This window comes from Magnolia sinica, chromosome 5, assembly GCF_029962835.1.
Source record: "Magnolia sinica isolate HGM2019 chromosome 5, MsV1, whole genome shotgun sequence".
NCBI lineage: Eukaryota > Viridiplantae > Streptophyta > Magnoliopsida > Magnoliales > Magnoliaceae > Magnolia > Magnolia sinica.
The window spans coordinates 21710966-21734594 of record NC_080577.1 but is presented as its reverse complement, the minus strand read 5'-3'; the positions used below and the strand labels follow the sequence as shown (position 1 = coordinate 21734594).

General features: G+C 39.9%; 1 protein-coding gene across 1 annotated transcript in view; it reads left to right on the top strand.

The window, feature by feature from the left end:
* Positions 1-23629, top strand: part of LOC131245721 (protein PIR) — a 154153-nt gene that overhangs the window by 14269 nt on the left and 116255 nt on the right. The window contains exons 6-8 of the mRNA XM_058245368.1: positions 2954-3073; positions 14285-14355; positions 22684-22776. Coding sequence (XP_058101351.1) covers positions 2954-3073; positions 14285-14355; positions 22684-22776 — 284 coding nt within the window. The remainder of the gene's footprint in view (positions 1-2953; positions 3074-14284; positions 14356-22683; positions 22777-23629) is intronic.

Here is a 23629-nt window from a genome sequence, read left to right as displayed (position 1 = left end):
CATCAAAGAGGTTGACATTCCACATAAGAATAAACTATGGGAGTTTTACAAATTAGTACCTCATTAATATGGTATTTACATCCCGGTACCTTTTTAAATTACTTTTTCATTAAGATACCTCATTAATCAAGTTATTGTTAAAGAAGTACCTTCCGTTAGTTTTTCTTAAGTTTTGTTTTAATTTTTTCTAAAATGACAAAAATGCCCACTAATAATGAGGCTATGTAAGAAAAAAAATTGAAGTTAGATGGAAAGCAGATCGCATCTTGCCTTGCCTGGACGATAATCCATCTAGTTTGGGATTGTGTGGGGCCCACCGTGATATATTGGTTTTATCCACGTCGTCCATCCATTTTTACAGGCCATTTTAGGGTATGAGCCCCAAAATGAGGTAGACTGCACCATAGGAAGCAATGGCTATAATGACACCCACCGTTGAAACCTTCCTAGGAGCCACTGAGATGCTTATTTTCCATCCAACTTGTTCATAAGATCAGAGTCCTGGATGAAGGGGAAAAAAAAATTTCAGCTTGATCCAAAACTTTTGTGGCCCCTAAAAAGTTTTCAATAGTAGATGTTTAATCCCCAATGTATGGTCCACTTGAGCCTTTTTAACTGACTCATTTTTGGGCATGTATCCTAAAATGATTTGGCAAAATGCATGGACGGTGTGGATAAAACTCATACATCACTGTGGGCCCCACAGTGCCCTGCTTGGATGGATTATCGTCCAGGAGGGGGCAGGATGCAATTGCTTTCAGTTGGATGTAATTGTCATTAATGAGGTGTAATCATCAAGAAAATCCTAAAAAAAGAAAAAAAATCCTTAAGTTTTTCTTGAAGGCAGATTGCATAGGGACATGGCTAATGGTTGGTGCTATGTAAGCCCATTATGATGTATGTGTTTTATCCGCGCTGTCCATCCATTTTTTGAGATCATTTTAGGGTATGACCCCAAAAATGAGGAAGATCCAAATCTCAGGTGGACCACACCATAGGAAATAGTGGTGATTGAATGCACACCATTAAAAAAGCCAATTTGTAGGAAAAGAGGTTTCCCTTTGATGTGATGTTTTAAATAGTAAAATTGGAGGGAAAAGACGTTTCGCTTTGAAAATTGCAACCCAAACATTGGAAAACGAAAAAAGAGAACATTTTCTAGGACAAATTTTGTAGCAAAACAAACAGGTATAAAGGGTTTCCTTTCCGTAGTTGTGATGTCAAATTTTCCCTCTGCGTACGTCACTGACTTAATTTTCTTTTCCCTTCTTTTGTTTACCCCCAATCCAAACACATTAATGCAATATGCCTTTTTTCCTTTCATCTTGTGTCTAGGGAGGTCAATTTCTTAGCAATCTGTTAGCAGCGGGAACTCTTATACATTGCCTAAATGGATAGAATTCCTTTTTTACTTTGAATAAAAAATTCATGATAATGGTCTCTCGATCTTAGTCTTTTACCTGGAATGGAATTTGTGGTCCTGTGGAGAGATTTGAGCAATGAAGAAATTGAGGAATACACCAGCCTCATGGATATCTTCACAAATGTGTCTTGAGGAGGGTGAAAGGGATGTGTGGTGTTGGAACTTGGAGAGGAATGGGATACTCAGTGAAGTGTTCTGGTCTATGCTTGTTGGGATTCTAATTAAAAAATGTAAGCTCCCATGCAGCGTTCGAAGTATTGATGACGTCAGCTGATATCTTGGCATTCCCACATGTTCAATACGATATCTTATGAGAAATACGCGTTTTCAAAGATATCCACGATAATAATGTTGATATTGGCCGATAAATCGTGATATCTACGATTTCCTAATTTTTCTCGTGATATGTTTGACATTTTCCATGATATCTGCAATATTTCCCGTGACCATACCTCACAGGACCCAGAGTCGAATCCTTCACCTTAGAGGGTTTTCTTCCTTTTGTTTCTAGTTGAATGAAGTAGAAGTCGGCTGGAAATTAATTCTGTGGCATTGGATAATTTCTTATCTATTTGTAGCAATTAAGCAGTAGTGGTGAATCTACAATTGGTATGTGTACTTTCCGCCCCTCAATTTGACTTCAATTCCTTTGCTCTTTAAAAAAGAAAAGTTCAATCCTTCTCTTTGCTGCAACAGAATTGCAACGATGCAATTGATTAAGAAAGTTCAATCCCATCTCTTTGCATGAACTGCGGTTCATGAATGAGTCAATGTGATCTTTCAGAAAAAAAAAAAGAATCAACATGAGACTTTGCATTTATTAAGCTTGCGTGTCACTTGATTCTCCACATGAAAGAGAATGTTTCGATTGAACTGGAAGTCATTTAAACCTATTCTCCCCAATGACGAGAGTTCGATTTCCCTCCCCGGGATTACCTGATGCATGTGGTCTGCGGGTGATTGTGTGCATCCGTAGGGAATAGTCTTGCCTAAAATGTGGCGGGGAGACCCTAATGTCATTAAAAAAAGAAAAAGAAAATTTAAACCTATGCTGATGCTTATTGGAATTTCCAGCTGATACCAGTGTTGCTTTGATATTTTTCATTTCTTTTTTCTTTTTCAATTTCTGCTGTAAAAATTGTTTGCATACAATTTCGTTGTGCTAGTCTGGTGAGAATTCAAGTCCAAACACAGCCAGAAAATGCTGGGTGAAATCAAAGGAAAATTCTCAATGGGCATTGACAAATCATTCGAAAAAGTTTGATGCTGCAAAATGGCTGTAAATTGGTAGTTTTTCAATTTCTTTAGTGCCATAAAAAGGTCACCAACAGTTGATGGATTCCTCTCTCTTCATAATGCAACAAATATATGCGGCATTAACAAATCATTCCAAAAAGTTTGATGCTGCAAAACAGCTGTAAATTGGTAGTTTTTAAATTTCTTTAGTGCCATAAAAAGGTCGCCAACAGTTGATAGATTCCTCTCTCTTCATAGTGCAACAAATATTTGTGACACTTAAGTGCTATGCAGCTGCCTGAGTCTATGAAACAAAGCCAAGCAGACTTGTACTTGGAGACCTACCAAGTTCTGGACTTGGAGATGAGTCGTCTGCGTGAAATTCAGCGGTGGCAAGCATCAGCTGCTTCCAAAGTAAGTACCTTCAAGCAAAGTCTGATGCATTTGTTTAAAGTGGTTTTTGCATGCAGTCAGTAGAATTGGGAATTGCGATTAATCATTAATTCATATTAAGCATCACAGATCTGTTAATGTGGTGTAGATGTTTTGTTTAATTATATGTGCTATGTAATATGAGACATTGCTAGAGATTCATCAAGATTCTATATTTCTATTGAGCAACTTCACTTGCATTTAGGCTGAGATCAACTTTGTCACTGTCCAATATCCCTTGCTAGCTCATGGTTGAAATGTTAACTTCATGAAGTTGGTGAATAGGAAATAGGAAGATCCTCCTATGCATACAGAAATAGCTTAGGAGTTCCAGGTATTCCCATTATGAGTCATGTGCTTGTAAACTAGAATGAAGTACGTGTGACTCTTGAATGGGTTTTATATGACTAAGTAGCTTAGTGGAGGTCCCTCCTCCCATTGAGTCACAAACTCATATATTTGTAATGGGATCCATAAGCATGTTAGCTGATATTTTCAGTGTTGAGAATGTTAGACAGCTCACATACCTTGTATAACTAGTATACCTTGTATAGTTTATTTCCATAGGATTGGGTTGTCTCAAATACAGAAAAGCTTTCAGCTCCTCTTGGTTTACATGGTATCAGAGCTTCACTGATCAAAAACCGACACCACCTGTCAGATTCGACCGCCTCTGCTCGTCTGACCCCTCTGCCCCTCTGCTCCCCTGCGTTTTCCGGCCCTTGCTCGTCCAGATCCAGCGCTCCTGACCCTTTGCTCGTCCAGATCCGCCGGACCTGAGCTCGTCCGGCCCCTCTGCTCGTCCGATCCGGCGCACCTGCGCTCGTTCGGCTCCTCTGCTCGTCCGATCTAGTGCTCCTGCCCTTCTGCTCTTCTGCTTGTCCAGATCCAGATCCGGATCTAGCGCTCCTTTGTTTCGATCCAGATCCAGATCCAGATCCAGCGCCCCTCTGTTCCAGATCCAGATTCAGCACTCTCTGTTCCACATCCAACGCCCCTCTGTTCCGATCTATCTTTTCCCGATCCAGAGCCCCTGTTGCTGTTGCTATTCCGCCAAATCCAGAAACTGCAATCCCTTGGGTATCTCTTGCTATACGGTACATCTAAGACCTTCTGTGCTTTCCATTACTTTAGATCAATGGACAAATCACGTACAGAGGCCTCATGTTGTAGTTTTGATAGATCAATGGACAAATCACGTACAGAGGCCTCATGTTGTAGTTTTGATGGTACCAACTATTCTTTATGGGCCATCCATTTTAAGAATTTCCTCAAGGGTTGTGGTTTGTGGGGACTACCGGATGGATCTGTTACTATCCCCACTTCCACAGAGGCCGACAAATTAGCTGATTGGGAAATGAACAATGGACGAATTATTACTTGGATTCTCGATTCGGTCGATCGCTCCATTGCTGTTGGCCTCACACCTCATTGCACTACTAAGGCGATGTGAGAACATCTCCAGACGATTTATCAACAGAGTAATGCAGCTCGGTTATACTGCCTGGAATAGGATCTCGTTAACCTTACGCGGGCTAGGGATAGTGTTCAATCATTTTACTCCAAAATTGTCACAATTTGGACAGAGATGGCTATGATGGATCCAACATTTCCTCATGACTTTAAAATATTCCAAACTATGCGCGAGAGTGCGTAAGTTCGTCAATTCCTTATGAAGCTACGTTCGAAATTTGAGCATTGTCGGGCTGCTCTCTTGAACCGTAGCCCTACTCCTTCATTGAATTCGGTTATTAATGATTTCTTGGCTGAGGAATAACGACTGAAAGTTCTCTCTTCCTTCCTCAACTTCGGGCTCATTTGATATGGTGCTTGCTGTGTCCACCACTCCACCAACAAGTGGTTCTGGTTCCTCTCCTTTGACTTGTCCCGGTGCAAAAAGGTGGGTCATGTTGTCGCTTAATATCGCCGATAACCGGAAATGCAGGAAAAAATGGGGAAATATGGAGAAAATGATGAAATTTTTCTATGAAACTTCAGAACATACATGAATACACATATTTACAGATTCAGGAATAAAAAAATTGCAAAAAAAATACATTACATAATAAATTTTCATTTAATGGGACAAAAAAAGCATGCGATGCCATAAAAAATCACTTTAATAACAACTAAAATGAGTTTATATATTACAAATGAAGCTGGCATACAGAAATTAAGACATGTAAAAGTGAATGAATTCAAAGATGCCAAATCAAGGATGGATTGGATTATCCAATTAGTGTGGTTTTTTGCATGATAGAGATGTATGTCACAAATCCACTCCTACCATCTGTTTTGAAAGGCCACAATAAGATAATGTTCTAAAAGTTAGGCAGATCCAAAAATCTGGTGGTGGGCCATACCACTGTTTTTAATGGTGGGCATTTAATCACCACTGTTTCCCTTAGTGTGGGCCACCTGAGATGCAAATCTGTCTCATTTTGGACTCATGCCTTAAAATTATCTATCAAAATAAATGGACGACATTGATAAAATATTTATCATTATGATGGCCCCACAGAGCATCAACCCATCAATCCAAAGATACAAAAAAGTGACACATGCGCACCATATAAATCAGTATGCTTATCGTACTGAGTCAACTATGTAGGGCCCATTGTAATTTATGTATTTTATCCACCCCATCCATCCATTTTACAAGATAATTTTAAGGCTTGATCCCAAAGATGAAGCATATCCAATGCTCAAATGGACCACACCACAGGAAACAATGTGAATTGAACATGCCAACCGTTGAAAAATCATTAGGGGCCACAAAAGTTTTGGATCCATGTCATTTTTGTATTTTAACTTCATCTATCTCTGTGTGATCTTATGAACAACTTGGATGACAAATAAATACCACTGTGGGCCATAGCTCTTAGGAAGGTTTCAACTTGGATGACAAATAAATCTCCTTGGTCCAGCATGATGTTTATATACATTCAAACAATTCATGGTCCCCTTCCTGCTGGGATGAATTGAAAATAATAATAATAATCTATTTTTAAAAATCAATTTAGAGTATAATATAAAAAATGAAGCAAATTTAAATCTTTGGTGGACCTTCACATGAGAAACAGTGGTGATAGGCCATTAAAACCTTCTCATGGATTACAGAAGTTTTGGACCAACCTAATATTTATTCTTTTTTATATAAAGGTTTACGAGACCTTAGGTTGGATGACAAATAAACATTACAAAAACATAAAAACATTAATGTAGGCTCAAAGAAGTTTTTAATGGTGGAGGTTCAACCAACACTCTTTCTTAAAATATGGCCCAGCTTAGATATCAATCTATATCATTTTTTGGGCTAGTGTCTTATAATAATCTGAAAAAACCTATGGACGGCGTGCATAAAAAATAAATATATCAATGTGGGTCCCGTCGTGAGAGACGCACCACTGTTTGTAAAGCCCCGTAATTGCACCGAGTTCATTCTCTAAAAGGGAGCTTTCGTCTTGGCTGGTGTAGAAGTATCTGGGTGTACTGACGTCAGCAAGTTCTATGAGTCCCATCATGAGGTATGTGTTATATCCAAACCGTCCATTCATTTTATGAGCTCGTATTAAGGCCTGAGCTGAAAAATAAGATAGATATAAAGATCAAGTGGATCACACCGCATAAAGCAGTGGGGGATTGAATGTATACCATTGAAACCTTTTTTGGGGTCACATAAGTTTTGGATCAATATTATGTATTTTTCCTCTTAATCTAGGTATTTTTGACCTTATGAACAGATTTAATTGAAAATAAACTTTATGGTGGGCCCTACGAATGTTTTAACGGTGAAAATCATTAACCACTGCTATTTCTGGTGTGGTCCATTTGAGATTAGGTTATGATTTATTTTTTGATTCATGCTCTAAAATGAATTTGAAAAATGAATGAACGGTATGGATGTAATAAATACATCAATTTGGGGCCCAGTTAATTTTGATAACCTTTAAACCGTTCGTACAACTCGGAGCTCCAGGAGCTTCAGCACTCTCGTCATCGCATGACACGTACCCACGCGGATGCAGATTAGATACTGACAGGTTGAATCGCGAGTCTGCCATGGAAGTGACGTGACCAAGTTATGTGGGCCCCACTATAATGTATGTGTTGTATCCACACCGTCCATCCATTTTGAGATATCATTTTAGGGCAGGAGCTAATGAATGAGGGAGATAAAAATCTGTACCGGACCCCGCCACAGAAAGCAGTGGGGAGAGTGCCCACTGTTGAAATTATCCTACGGCCCACCATAATGTTTATTTGAAATCCAACCCATTCAAAAGTTAAAAAATACATGAAATAAGGGAAAACATAAATATAAGCTTGATCTAAACCTTTTGTGGCCTTCAGTAGTTTTTAATGGTGGGCGTCACTGTTCCCACAGTTTTCTGTGCTGGGGCCCACTGGATCATTGGATTTAACTCATTCTTTGGATATTGCCCTAAAATGATCTCTCCAAATGGATGGAAGGCGTGGATACAAAACATACATCATGATGGGGCCCACGGAACTTAGTGACGTCACTCAGTAGCTAGTCTAGCTACGCAACCTGTCAGTAGCTAATCCGCGCCCCTTTCGTCTCATCTTCACCGAAAGGGCTTCCGTCGTTTTTTCCGCCTAAAAAAAAATTCCGATTATTTTTCCCGAAATTTCTATTTTTTTCAAATCCCAACTTAAATCCCCTGCAACCTTGCCAAAATTGGATTTCTTTCAAATCTATTCTTTTCAAAGAAAAAAGAAAGAGATTTCTTACCTCTGAAAATCCAGCGCTATCGACCGTGATTGGCCCACCAAATCCATCCGAAAGTCACTCTTGCAGGCAGGTTTTGAGAAAAAAAATGGTAAGAGATTTTATTTTTTTTCTATATCTATTTTGTTTTTTTTTGAAATAATAGGGAGAGTTGTCGCTGATAATTATTTGTTTTTCCGATAAAATCGAAAATATCACCGATATTTCGTCGACATTAGGAAGAGAAACGAATTTTTGGTGTTTCGGTATCGTTGGTCCAGCGACACCGATAATATCGGCGATATTATCGATTTTTTGTCGACAATGGAAACACTTTGTATATCTTGTAACCTTATATCTCTTGTTTCTATAGGTAGGGGATTCTGCGTTTACTACTTTCCTTATATAGATGGTTGTAATCTTTATATATTCAACCCCATTGGATTGTCTCAAATACAGAAAAGCTTTCAGCTCCTCTTGGTTTTCATGGCATTAGAGCTTCACTGATCCAAAATCGGCACCACCTGTCAGATCCGACTGCCTTTGCTCATCCGACCCCTCTGCCCCTTTGCTCCCCTGCGATTTTCGGCCCCTGCTCGTCCAGATCCAGTGCTCTTGACCCTCTGATCGTCTAGATCCGGCGCACCTAAGCTCTTCTAGCCCCTCTGCTCGTCCGATCCAGCGCACCAGCCCCTCTGCTCGTCCGATCCGGCGCACCTGCGCTCGTCCGGCCCCTCTGCTCGTCCGATCCAGTGCTCCTGCCCTTCTGCTCTTCTGCTCGTCCAGATCCAGCGCCCCTCTGTTCCAGATCCAGCGCTCCTCTGTTTCGATCCAGATCTAGATCCAGCACCTGAGCTCGTCCGGCCCCTCTGCTCGTCCGATCCAGCGCACCTGACCCTTCTGCTCGTCCAAATCCAGCGCACCTGACCCTTCTGCTCATCCAGCCCCTCTATGCACCTGCCCTTTTGCTCGTCCAGATCCAGATCCAGCGCCCCTCTGTTCCGATTTAGCTTTTCCTGATCCAAAGCCCCTGTTGCTGTTGCTATTCCGCCAGATCCAAAAACTGCAATCCCTTGGGTATCTCATGCTGTACAGTACATGTAAAACCTTCTTTTGTTGAAACTCTTTCCGTGCTTTACATTACTTCAGATCAATGGACAAGGACTCCTCACGTACAGAGGCCCCACGTTGTAGTTTTGATGGTACCAACTATTCTCTATGGGTCATCCATTTTCAGAAGTTCCTCAAGGGTCGTGGTTTGTAGGGACTAATTGATGGATCTGTTCCTATCCCCACTTCTACAGATGCCACCAAATTAGCTAATTGAGAAATGAACAATGGATGGATTATTACCTGGATTCTCGATTCAGTCGATCGATCCATTACTGTTGACCTCACACCTCATCGTACTACTAAGGCAATGTAGGAACATCTCCAGATAATTTATCAACAGAGTAATGCAGCCTGGTTATACCGCCTGGAACAAGATCTCGTTAACCTTACTCGGGGTGACGACAGTGTTCAATCATTTTACTCCAAAATTGTCACAATTTGAACAGAGATGGCTATAATGGATCCAACATTTTCTCATGACTTTAAAATATTCCAAACTATGTACAAGAGTACGCAAGTTCGTCAATTCCTTATGAAGCTACGTCCAGAATTTGAGCATTGTCGGGCTGCTCTCTTGAACCGTAGCCCTACTCCTTCATTGAATTCGGTTATTAATGATTTATTGGCTGAAGAACAACGACTGAAAGTTCTCTCTTCCTTCCTCAACTCCGGGCTCATCTGAAATGGTGCTTGCTGTGTCCACCACTCCACCAACACGTGGTTCTGGTTCCTCTCCTTTGACTTGTCGTGGGTGCAACAAGGTGGGTCATGTTGTCGCTCAATGCAAGGAATGGTGAGCTTATTGTTGACGGACTGGTCATGGTATTCAGGACTACTGTACACGTGCCTATGTATCTTCTTTCGGCGCCGTGGACGTCATGGCCGTGGTCGTGCTCTTTCTGCTACTGCTGCCATTATTTTTTCCGAGCCGTCTGTTAGTGATTCTGTATCTACTGTTTCTGCTGAAGGTCTTTCATCTCCGTTGATTCCTGCAATGCTCCAGTAAATCGTTCAGGCCCTTTCTGCGGCCGGTATGTCAGGTATATCCCCATCTCCTGCATGGTTCTTCAATTCGGGTGCTTCCAATTATATAACCGGTGATGTATCCCATCTTCGTTACATCTGTCCCTACACCAGCAATCAGGCTATTTCTACTGCGGATGACACTAGACTACCTATTCAGTCCGTTGGATCATTGACTTTCTCTCATTCTGCTCATAGCCAGTTCACCCTTCGTGATGTGTTTCATGTCCCTAACCTCTCTTCCAATTTAATTTCAGTTGGTCAACTCATATCCAATAACTGCTTAGTCATATTTCTTCCACACTGTTGTTTTGTGCAGGATTTGGCAACGGGGAAGGTACGTGGGACGGGTAGGCGGTATGGTCGTTTGTACGTGTTGGACTTTGATCCATCTGTCACTCCGGCTCATTGTTTCTTTTCTCCATCTTCATCAGATATTTGTTCGACAAATAAATTGTGGAAACTGTGGTACTTTCGCCTGGGTCATCCACATTCCGATCGGTTACTTCAGTTAATTTCGCCTGGCATGTTAGGGAATATTTTTCTTAATAAAAATGATTTGGATTATTCTTGTTCTTCCTGTTGTCTTTCAAAAGGTAAGTGTATTCCCTTTTCTCTAAGTACTACAAAATCATCTTCTATGTTTGAACTTGTGCATACGGATGTATGGGGTCTACCAATTATGTCTCTCTCTGGGTTACGATATCATGTTATATTCATTGATGATTTCACACGTTACACTTGGATTTACTTTCTGCAATCGAAGTCACAAGTTTTTGAAAAATTCAAGTCATTTCACTCTATGGTGGAGACTCAATTTCGAGTTCCAGTTCAAACCCTCCGCTCTGACTCAGGAGGGGAATATCTCTCAACCGATTTTCGTACATTTCTTCAAGGTCATGGGATTATTCATCAGACCACCCGTTTTGATACTCCACAACAGAACGGGGTGGCTGAACAAAAAAATTCCCATTTTGTTGAAACTGCCAACGCCCTAATGACAGCTGTGAGTGTTCCTCGTTCTTTCTGGGCAAAAGGAATGTTACATTCCGTCTACTTGATTAACCGGATGCCAACCAAAGTTCTGAACAGTAAATCTCCTTACTTTGTTCTCACCGGCCTACTTCCTGCATATTCCACATTTCGTGTTTTTGGTTGTATCTATTATGTTCACCTGGCTTCACGTGAACGTAACAAACTATCTCCAAAATCGGTCAAATGTATGTACTTGGGATTTGGGGAAACTCAGAAGGGTTTTCGATATTATGATCCGGTTTCTCGTCATGTTCGGGTTTCACGACATGTTGTTTTTCTTGAACACATTGCCTTTCATTCATCTCTTCCTCCTCCGCACACTCCAAACTCTCCTGGTCTAACCGCCTTTCCAGAAATTCCGTCTGTCTCAAGTACTCTCCCTCGTCCGTTGCAGGTTTACTCACGTCGACCACGTACAGATCCACCACCTATTACTCAACCTGAACCTACTGTACCTGTTGCAGATCCCGAACCTACCTCGATACGTCGTTCCGCTCGTGAACATCGAGCGCTTGATCGCTTAATATGCTTTATGTCTGCCATGAATGCTACTCTGGATACTGTTTCTATTCCTACTTCATACTCTCAGGCAGCCACTCATGATTGTTGGAAGAAGGCTATGGCAGAAGAACTTGCGGCATTGGATGATAATCATACGTGGGACATTGTCACTCGACCTGCTGACCAACAGCTAATTGGTAGCAAATGAATTTATTCTGTCAAGCTCAAGTCTGATGGATCATTGGATCGATACAAGGCTCGACTTGTCGCTCAGGGATACAAACATGAATACGGAATTGATTATTATGAGACTTTCACTCCCGTGGCCAAGATGAAAACTGTTCGTACTCTTATGGCTATATCTTCTGTTCGCTCATGGCCACTTGCTTAGATGGATGTGAAAAATGCCTTTCTTCATGGAGACCTCCAAGAAACCGTATATTTGAAACCTCCTCCTGGCTCTTTAATCCTTGACAATAAGGTATATGGCCTAAAGAAAGCCCTGTACGGCCTCAAACAGGCACCTCGAGTATGGTTCCAATGCTTTCATGATGTTGTTACGAGTGCTGGCTTTACTCAAAGTGGTCATGACCCATCCTTATTTTTACGCACCACTGCTCACGGAATTGTCATTGTTCTGGCCTATGTTGACGACCTCCTCCTGACTGGTAACGATGCTATTGACATTTCGGCTTTAAAGGAAGTTCTGCAATCATCCTTTAAGATGAAAGACCTTGGCGATCTAATATATTTTCTTGGACTTGAATTTTCACGTTCCAACCGTGGGATCCTGGTTAGCCAGCGTAAATATACAAAGGATCTTCTCGTCCTGGCATCATTGACGGATCAGAAAACAGTTCAGACTCCCTTAGAACTTAATGTTCACTATGGCCGTGACGATGGTGATCTACTTGCACAACCCGACTTATACCACCGTTTGGTTGAGAGTCTGGTTTACTTAACTATGACTCGCCCTGATATTGCCTACCTGTCTAAGTCGTTAGTCAGTTTGTTTCTGCTCCTCGGACTCTTCATATGACTGCGGTGTTGCGCATCCTATGGTATCTTCGTGGAACTCTAGATCGATCCCTGTTCTTCTCCTCCACGGCGATTCTAGACCTTCGTGCTTATTCGGATGCTGATTGGGCCGGTTGCGCTTTCACACGAAGATCTACCACTGGCTACTGTGTCTTTCTCGGCACTTCTCTCATCTCTTGGAAGTGTGAGAAGCAGGCCACTGTTTCCAAATCGAGCACATAAGCCGAGTATCGGGCGATGTCTGCTGCGTGTAGTGAGCTCGTCTGGTTAGGTGGACTTCTTTCAGACTTGGGCATTCCTCTACAAAATCCTACTCCACTCCATGCCGATAATCTCAGTGCCATTCAAATTGCCTCTAACCCGGTTTTTCATGAACAGACGAAACATATTGAAGTTGACTGTCACTTTATCCGCGAGAAATTTCAGTCTGGGCGCGTTTCTCTTCCACATGTTACATCCCATGATCAGATTGCCGACGTTCTCACCAAGTCCCTCGCTTCTACACGTCACTCTTTTCTAGTTGGCAAACTATTACTTGTCGATGACCAGCATTAGTTTGAGGGGGGATGTTAGACAGCTCACATACCTTGTATAACTAGTATACCTTATATAGTTTATTTCCATAGGTAGAAGATTCTGAGTTTATTGTTTTCCTTGTATAGATGGTTGTAATCTCTAAATATTCAATCCCATTGGGTTGTCTCAAATACAGAAAAGCTTTCAGCTCCTCTTGTTTTACACAGAATATCACTGATATTATTGATGATATCTGTTGATATTATCTTTATCTCGCCTCAGCCATAGTATGGACACTGGGGGTAACAACACAGTTTACCAGTTATCATCAATGTTACACTGGGGGGCAACAACACACTTTACCGGTTATCATCGATATTATTGATAATATCACTATCGCAAGATATCGGCGACATCTCTTTGAAATAAATACAGTGTTGTTGATACATGTGATAATATCACCAATATTATTGATAGTATCAATGATTCCAGCATTGATGCATACAAAATACCAGAAAACCCAAAAATTTCAATATTTCTTGGGGGTCTCTTCTTAGGGGTGTTTAAAATTATTGCATTATTGCATTGATTGATTGTATTATTTCTTAAAAATTAGTTATTAAAACCATATTTTATTAATTAAATATATTTGTTTGACATCACTTAGTTTGGGCCTCTATACAATGGAAACCTACCATATATAGTTGATTTTTGTAATATTTTGAGTCCTAGGTGTGTAATCATGTGTTTTTTAACATCTCTTGAAGTTTCACTGAAAAATTTCACCATTTTTTGAATGTTTTCCCAATGTTTCCTTTGGATAGTGATACATTCCCTGGTCTCTGCATATCATCAACGATATTGATACATGTTTCCATATCCTAAGAGGTGACTACATATAGCGATAACAATGCATAAAACCTTGGCTAATTTATGCATGTATCTCTTGCTTAGATTAAAAAAAGATTTGGCTGATCTAGTCAACTGGGTTTTCTAGCTTAGACAGGCAGCTATTATTTGAAGCATCTCGCTGATACTTTATATATGTATTTTTATGCTCTTAATTGAGGTGGGTTCTACATATATTTCTGAAATTTGGATAAATAATCTCATGATCCCTTTCTTGTTTTCAGAACAAAATAGTGAGGCATTCTTTCAATTGCTGTGAGATTAGCTGATGAGAAACTAGTATGTTGTGATGATGATCTAATAGGGTTACGTTCCATTTGATGCAGCTAGCCGCTGACATGCAGCGATTTTCCAGGCCTGAAAGGCGAATTAATGGCCCTACAATAACTCATCTTTGGTGCGCCATCTGTTTCCTTTTAGTGTATTCTAGTTTTGAATGGTTTCTTTTTTGCACTAGGCCAATGTCTGATGAGAAGGAGGGTATCTTAATTTATTTTAGTTAATATTCTGGTAATTGAACAAAGGCTCAATAATTTTTGTTGCTAGGTTACCTTGTTGGTGAAAAAATATTGCAGTGTTTCAAAACATTTATCTTTAATCTTTGCTGCTGTGGAAAATATTTGTTGAGATATGTGTTTGGAGAGGACCCCTTTTTGTAATATGGGATAGAATAAGTAATTTTCTGAAGTTCCTTACATAAATAGAAAATGGGGCAGGAACGCTGGCAGCTTTTTTTTTTTTCCCTTTCGTCCAAACATTCTCTTTTCTTCTCCTTTCTCCTTCCGTTCTTCTTCATCTTCTTTTCTGTCTACCTTTCCCTCTAAGATTTTTTCCTCATCTACTAGGTATCGGACCATACATCCTTGCATTGATTGGAGGTTTCATAGGAGGGGCCTGCTGCTGATGTCATCTTGCCGTATGGGTGACATCAGTAGTGCACAGTTGGATGGTCCCTTGAGGAAGAAAAGTATAGGATCTAGAAGAGAACGATTTTAGAAGAATTGTGGTGTTTATTTTTTATTTTTTCCATGATTTTCGGGTTAGTATCTGGTGATTTTTTTTTCTTGAGATGAAGTAGTCTTGAAAAAAGGTTTGATTTGGTTTTTTGTGTGCCACTTTCTGAAGCTTTTTTGTGTGTGGAACTTTTCCACATTGAATCGATGCATCTGACCATTTTCCATATCTATAATAAAAAAACCATCTTATTCTGTTGAGATTTGTGAATTTTATAATAAGATTTGTAAAGGATGGAGCTGCATAACCTCGTTTAAGCCCATTTTTGGTTAGTTTTTATTGAGCCTCTTTGAAATTCAAGACAAGTTTTTTTGCTATTCTTTAGAGAATATAATGAACTGCTTCCGTGGGAAGATGTTGACTATCAGTAGTTCAGAGGCCACTTCCAATGTTTCCGGGGCCTTAAGTTCCACAGCAGCCATAGGTGTTTATGGTGACAGCAGAAGATGACTAGGTTGTGGAGAAGAGAGGAGAAGAGTGAGAGAGAAGAAGAGAGTTTGGGGAAAATGTTGTGTATCTAACATGCCCACACACAGTGTTTTATTAGAATAGAACATATAGTACATAACATGAGAAGAAAGTGTGCACATGCACTTACATTAAAAGAGCCACTTAACACACACACACACACACACACACACACACTTTACGCTTACACTCTCTAGACTCTCCCTTAAGTTGGAGCATAGATGTTGATTATGCTCAACTTGTCATGAACACGATGCAGAGCATCTCGACTTAAAGACTTTGTCAGAACATCAGCAAGCTGATCCCTCGATCGAACAAAAGGGGTGAAGATTTCCTTAGAGGCAACTTTTTCCTGAATAAATTGATGGTCAACCTCAATATGCTTGGTGCGCTCATGGAAAACCGGGTTATGAGTAATATGCATGGTCGCTTAGTTGTCGCAATAAAGAGGAATAGGAGCCGAAGGAGAACAACCAAGTTCTTTAAGAAGGGTGTGAAGCCACATGAGCTCATATGTTGCATGAGCCATGGCATGATATTTTGCTTCAGTCGAGGATTGAGCAATAACCGGTTGCTTCTTGCTCTTTTATGTAACAAGATTGCCACTTAGGAAGGTACAGAAGCCGGACGTAGAACTGTGATCATAGGTACTATGTGCACAATCAACATCGGAATAGCCAGAAAGATGAAGATGACCATGAGAGTAAAAGCAGAGGCCAAGGCTTGGGGCTGATTTAAGATACCAAAGTATGCAGTATACTGCTGTGAGATGTGAAGAATGGGGAGCTTGCATGAATTGGCTAACAACGTCCACCACAAAGGAGATATTTGGGCGAGTAATAGTCAAGTAAATAGCCGGCCTAAAAGATGTCGATGCATCAAAGGATCAGAAAGAAGAGTACCATCATCTGGCTAAAGCTTCTGCGAAGTATCCATGGGGGTTGTAATAGGTTTGCATCTTGACATCCTGGTCTCCATGAGAAGATTAAGAGCATATTTTCGTTGTGACAAGACTACCTCGGATGGGGATCGACCAACCTCAATTCATAGGACCAAGATCCTTGATTTCAAAATTGGTCTTCAGAAATTCTTTGACATCCCTCATTCCAACAAAATCACTGCCGGACAATACAATATCATCCACATACACAATGAGAACCATGATTCCTGTCGATCGACGGCATATAAAGAGGGATTGATCGGCATGACTACGAACAAAGTCGAACTCCATGAGAGCCTGACTAAAATTTTCGAACTACGCACACAGGGACTGTTTGAGTCCATAAAGAGCCTTCTTCAACAAACATACAACCATAGGATTGTGGGAAATAACAAAGCCAGTAGGTTGATGCATGTAGACTTCCTCTACAAGATCACCATGAAGAAATGCATTCTTAACATTGAGTTGAAACAAGGGCCATGATAAAATGACGGCCAAGGGGATAACCATACAATTAGAATTAAGCTTAGCCATCGGAGAGAATGTCTCAAAGTAATTCACACCATGATTCTCCGTGTAGCCCTTAGCAACAAGACGGGCTTTATAACGATCAATGGAGCCATCATGAAGGAACTTGACCTTGTAAACCCATTGACATCTAACAGGTTTGTGCCCTGGAGGAAGAGGAACTAGTTCCCAAGTATGATTATTCTCAAGCGCAAACATTTCTTCCATCATGGCATTCATCTAGTTAGGACTTTGAAGAGTGTGATAGAGACTGATGAATAGTCTGTGATGAAATGGAAGCTGCAAATGACTGAAAGGATGGTGAAAGATGAACATATGAAACGAAATTGCTAATGGGGTGCTGAGTACAAGATCGGGTCCCTTTGCGCAAGAGGATCATAGAGGGATCGATCTTAAGCTGAGAAAAATGGAATATCCTCAAAGAAGGTTACATCGGTAAAGACATATTTCTTGCGAGTTGAGGGGTTATAACACTCATACCCTTTTTGACTCTGAATGTATCCCAAGAAGGCACATTTAGTTGCCATGAGGCTAAGTTTATCATTACTACCATCCAAAATCTGAACAAAGCATGTGCAACAAAAAAATTTAGGTGGTAGAGGAAAGGGATTTCCATGAGAATACAACATAGTAAATGAAGATTTGTGAGACAAAATACGTGAGGGTATACGATTAATAGGGAAAGTTGCAATTAAAAGAGCATTACTCAAAAAAAGTTTAGTTAGGTGCATACCAAGGAGAAGGGTATGAGCAACTTCAAGAAGATGACGGTTCTTTCGTTCTACGATACCATTCAACTCTTGAAGTCTCTTATAGTTCATCGAAGGGTTGAAAAGGATCAACTCAAAAGACTCGAGCGCTCAATGAAAATTATAAGTTGAGATACGACCATTATGGAAAAAACACCATACACAGGAGACTTATTGGGATCTCCATGGTTGACCAACGAAGTTTAACCATCCTAGGCAACCTTCTTTCTCCATTGGCTTTCTAGTTGCCTTTGTTCATCCTTCCTCGGGTGCTCTCTTCTTCCACATTAACCCCCTTACTACGTAGTCCTCATTGGCCTCAGACAATTTATCTATTATGGAATTGGAATGCCTTTGTTGTCTACTTTTGCAATTAGAAGGTCCATCTGCTTCTACTTCATTTGTATAGTCAGGTACACATGTGTCTACTAACCTTGTCTTTCGTCCCTCATCCAGCCTAGGTCGTCCCTTATCTAGCCCAACCTGGATCATTGATTGAGGTGCATCTTTCACATGACATGTCCATTGTCCATTTTTTCTTCATATAGTCTATCTTTTGGAAGAGATAAAGTGAGAATTACTAATGGTTCCCTATCTTCTATTTTGGGAAGGGTGATATCAAACTTAATGATCACTTGTCTCCATTCTTTGTTCTTCACGTTCCATGTTCATCCACAAATTTATTGTCTGTTGTAGTCTCACAAAAAAAATTGAACTTTTGTGCTACTTTCTTTCCTACATATTGTATTTTTTGGGACTTGGTGATATGGAAAACAATTGGGAGTAGTCGTGAAGCAGATGGTCTCTATCTTTTGGATATTATTTGTTCTCTTTCAGTCTTATAGTCAAGTAGTTGCCTTAATAAGGATCATAATAATGCCAGGTCAGACCATGACAGTCATATATGAAATGTCTTTTCAATCATTGAAGTTGTTATTTCTAGACTTGTTAAAGTGAGTTTTGAGTCATAATTTATAGTGTGAAGTTCGTGAGTTGTAGCATTGTAGATCAACTTCTTTCCCAAGTTTGAATAAAAGTTGGCTTCCATTTCATATTTTTCATTCTGATGTGTGGGGACTTGCTCCCATTATATCCGTGGATGGCTATCGATATTTCATTTCTTTTGTGGATGATTTCTCCTGTTGCACCTGGCTGTATCTATGAAGACTCATGATGAAGCACCACCTATTATTAAAAAAATATTGTAAGATGGTTTTCGCCCAGTTTGATAAGAAAATAAAAATATTTCAGTGAGACAATGCTTGAGAATACTTTGAAGGTGAATTATGGGGTTGTTTAGAAGAGTATGGGATGACTCATCAAAGCTCTTGTATGTACACTCTGGAATAGAATGGAGTGACATAACAAAAGAATCGTCATCTTCTTAAAGTTACTTGGAGTATCTTGACAGGGATGCATTCGTGATGAAGTACCACATATTGTTAAAAAAATATTGTAAGATGGTTCTCACCCAGTTTGATAAGAAAATAAAAATATTTTGGTTAGACAATGCTCAAGAATGGTTTGAAGGTAATTTACGGGGTTATTTAGAAGAGTATAGGATGACTCATCAAAGCTCTTGTACATACACTTCTTAACAGAATGGAGTGGCAGAACAGAAGAATTGTTATCTGCTTGAAGTTACTCAGAGTATGTTGTTAGGGATGCATGTTTCAGAGCGTTTTTTGGGCTGATGCAATGCTTAAAACTGCCTATCTTGTTAATCATATGCCATCCAGGGTGTTGAGATTGAAGTCCCCACATTAGGTCCTTTGTCTAGAGCAACCTTCTTTCATTCTTCCATCTTGTGTCTTTGGGCATGTGTGTTTCATTGATATCCTGGGTCTGAGGGTGTAATTTTGGGTATCCCTCTACATAAAAAAGTTACAAATGTTTTGATTTTGTGTGTGGGAATGTTTTGCCACTATTGATGTCACCTTTTTTGAGTCCATTGCCTTATTTTTCCTATAATCCTGCCTCTCTTTAGTGGGAGCTTAGAGAGTTGGAAGAGAAGTATCCATTGCCAGTTTATACCCTTCCTGTTACCATTCCTTACAGTCCATCATTTGTTGTTCTAGTAGATCCAGGGTAGCCTACCAATACCACTACTGGTGCTGCCTAGCACTTATAGGTGAAGGAACTACAAGTACACACAAGATGCCAAAAAGGGGTGATTATTGTGACACGCCCCCCCACTAATTATGATTCCTTGGAACCAGGTAATCCCTCTCCCTTCTCCGTTCCTTCTTCCTCTGAGGATAGTGCTCCCATTGCCTTATGCAAACGAAAGCATCAATGTGCTTTGCATCCTATATCCAAAATTTTCTAGTATGCAACCTCGTCTCCTTCCTTTTATTTTTTCTTGTTTTTGATTTCTTCTGTTGCATTGCCTTCTAGATTTCAAGAGGCAGTCTCCAATCCAATGTTGTGTGAGGCTATGATGGAAGAGATGAGGGCCTTAATTAAGAATGGAATGTGGGAATTGGTTGATTTACCCAAAGGAAAGGAACCCGTGGGCTGCAAATTGATCTCTATAGTAAAACATAAGGTAGATGGTTCTATTGAAAGGTATAAAGTGAGGCTTGCTACTAAGGGGTACGCTCGGACATATCGGATTCACTACAAGGAAACGTTTGCACTTGTAGCTAAGATGAACTCTATATGGGTTCTACTATCGCTTGTAGCCAACTTTTCTTGGTTGTTGTATTAGCTAGATGCGAAAAATTCATTTCTTGATGGAGACTTGAAGGAGGAAGTGTATATGTCTTCTCTACCTAGTTTCAAGGTCTCTAACAGTGAAGGAAAGGTTTGTAGGTGGAAGAAATCTATTTATGGGATCAAACAATCTCCTCGGGTTTGGTTTGAGAGATTTTGTCAAGCAGTGAAGAGGATTGATTTTTCCTAGAGTTGCACCGACCATAAGCCCTTTGGGAGGCGATGGGGATTGTTGATTATGGCTTCGATTGTTTATGTAGTGATATTGTGGCGACAAGAAATGATTCCCAGGAGATTCAAAACTTAAAGGAATATTTGGCAAAAGAGTTTGAAATTAAGGATCTAGTGATGCAGGACAATTAACCACTTGCTCTAAAAGCTCAAATTGTTAAAGTATGGCGAATTAATCCCTTTATCTCATAGCCCAGGCCCCACATCTCATGGGTTAGGACCTAGACCGAACCCCCTTTGTGGGCCCCAAATCACATGGGTACCGCTTCACACGGGCTGCCCACCTCGAGTGTGTCCTTGCATCCCACAGGTTACCCCAGTCGAGCCCGGTGTGAAATGCGCATTAATCACCCCCGGTAAGGAGTATTGAACACGAGACCTCTCCCGTGGGCCCCGCCTACCCTGAGTGTGCCCCTGCATCCCACAGTTGACCCCACTCGAGCTCGGTGTGAAAATGTCCCTACTGCATTATCTAGGAAATTTGAAATATTTTCTAGTTGTAGAGGGTGCTCGATCAAAGAAAGATATCTTTATTTCTCATAGAAAGTATACCTTAGACCTTCTGAAGGAGATTGGTAAGCTAGGTTCGACCGACACACCTATTGATCTTAATCATAAGCTTAGCCGAATTGAGGGGGAGTTACCCAATAAAGAGAAGCATTAGAGATCGGTTGACCGACTCTCTACCTTTCTCCCACGTAACCTGATTTAGTACATGTAATAAGTGTGGTGAGTCTGTTATGTAGGCTTCTCACTTAGAGGTAGTTGAAAGAATCTTGAGATATTTGAAGGCATCACTTGGGAATGGCCTTTTGTTTGCAAAATCATGGCCATCTACGCATAGAGGCCTACATTGATGCAGATTGGGCTGGTGGTGTTGATGATAGACAGTTAACTACATGATATTGTACTTTTGTGGGAGGAAATTTAGTGACCTGGAGAGGCAAGAAGCAAATTGTAGTGGCTAAATCTAGTGCTGAAGCAGCGCATAGGGCTATAACACATGATGTAGAGGAGTTATTGTGGCTAAAAATTCTGTTACGTGATTTGGAAATCAAGGTGAATGCTCCTATGAAGCTGTTGTGTGATAACAAGGCAACTATTAGCATAACATAATAGCATGACTGTACCAACTACCAAGCACATTGAAGTTGACAGGTACTTCATTCTTAAGCTAATTATCTCTCAAGATCTTTGTCTACCACTTGTAACAACTGGGAATTAGCTTGTTGACATTTTCATTAAGGGAGTTATTAATTCAAAATTGGAATATGTTCTTCGCAAGCTGGGCATGATATATATTTATGCCAAGTTTGAGGGGGAGTGTTTAGAAAGTGTCTTGTAATATGCGATAGAATAATGACCTATTTATAATTATCTAAAGTTCCTGTTATGTAAATAGAAAAGGGGGCTGGAACACATGCAGCTTTTTTCCCTTTCCTCAAAACACACTTTTCTTTACTTTCTCCTTTTCTTCTTTTCTTTCTACCTTTCTCTGGAGCAGTGAAGATCATCTAAATAAGTGCGATTGTTTCAAATATTAATTTTGTTCATCATTCGTGGAATGATTGGTTTTGACATGAAGATGAATTTGGAGGAGCATTTTATATATATATATATATATATATATATATATATATTAGTTTTTATTTTAAATCTAGATGGAGGGGCCCCTTGCCACCTTGTGCTGTCTTGGTAGCTGCTTGCCATCTGATTGGAAGTTCGATTAGTTAATCACTTTAATGTTTTACATCAAGCTCATGCATTGGTTTTCCGAATAGCGTTGGTTTGGAAGCAAAAAAAGGAAAAAAAAGAAAAAAAAGGTGCAAAATATTTGTCATCATCATCTAATCCTTATTTCCCAACTAATTGTGGTCGGTTACATGAATCTTGTTCTGCCATTGCAAAGTATGTTTATGCTACAACTAATTAATTGACTTTTTAAAACTGTCACAATTATTGCTTGTCTTGCTAAAAAAATTTATTGATTGTCTTGCTATAAAATTTATGTAGCGTGGCAATCCAGATAGGGTATAGATGGAGGACTTGAAGCTAATGTAGTTCTGTCATTCTACTTCAGGTCCATGTTGAAGTTGCTTGATGTTCTGGTGGAACTTGATCACCTTAAAAATGCAAAAGCAAGCATACCCAATGATTTTTCTTGGTATAAGAGGTATACTTTTAATCTCTGTTCTATTTTGGTTTTCCATCCTCTATGATAATTGGCATCTTCTCATCTTGTAATTTGCATGACCCCAACATGACCTGGCTAACATCCCGAGGTTGTTATTTTTACTTTGGCTAACATCCATGGTACAGCATGACTTGACTTACATGTTGAGAGTGTAATTTGCATCTTCTATTGTTCCTTTTTTTTTTAAAAAAAAAAATGTATATATATATATATTTTATTTTTATCGATGAGGTTGCCTGGACTTCTGAATTTCTTTATATCTTATGGTTCTTGCTCATAACATCCTGAATCTCCTGGTCAGAGGGGCAATTGAGAACAATGAAAATATTACAATTAGGTCCTTCCTCAAGCACTTTGTCTGCTGCATTCATAGACTCCTATATTTACCACTATTGTTTGATTGACTGATGTCATGAGACTGATCAGACTTAAGCAGATTTCTGTGACAGTGAGAGATTTTGAGGCCCAATTCTTGAATCTAAAGGCCTTATTTTTCATACTTCTAAATTATATAAAAAATTTGACAGTAACAATTACTAACTAAATTATAGAACTTTCTGTTTTGGCAGATGTGTAAATTGGCTTCTAATCATGCAATCATTAACTCTTTACTGTGAATTTTTACATTGTGATTACTGTTGTTTCATCTCTTAAGATCTTTCTAAACCTCGTGAACACGGCTAAGCTGGCGTCGCATCATCTCAGCAGATGTTTGCTTTTTCAGGCACTTCATTTTCATTATCTAGTCACACCCTGTTGTACTAACTGAGAATATTGCATGGCTTATTCAATCCAGTATCAGTATTAGTTTTAACCACCTTCGCATTCCTCA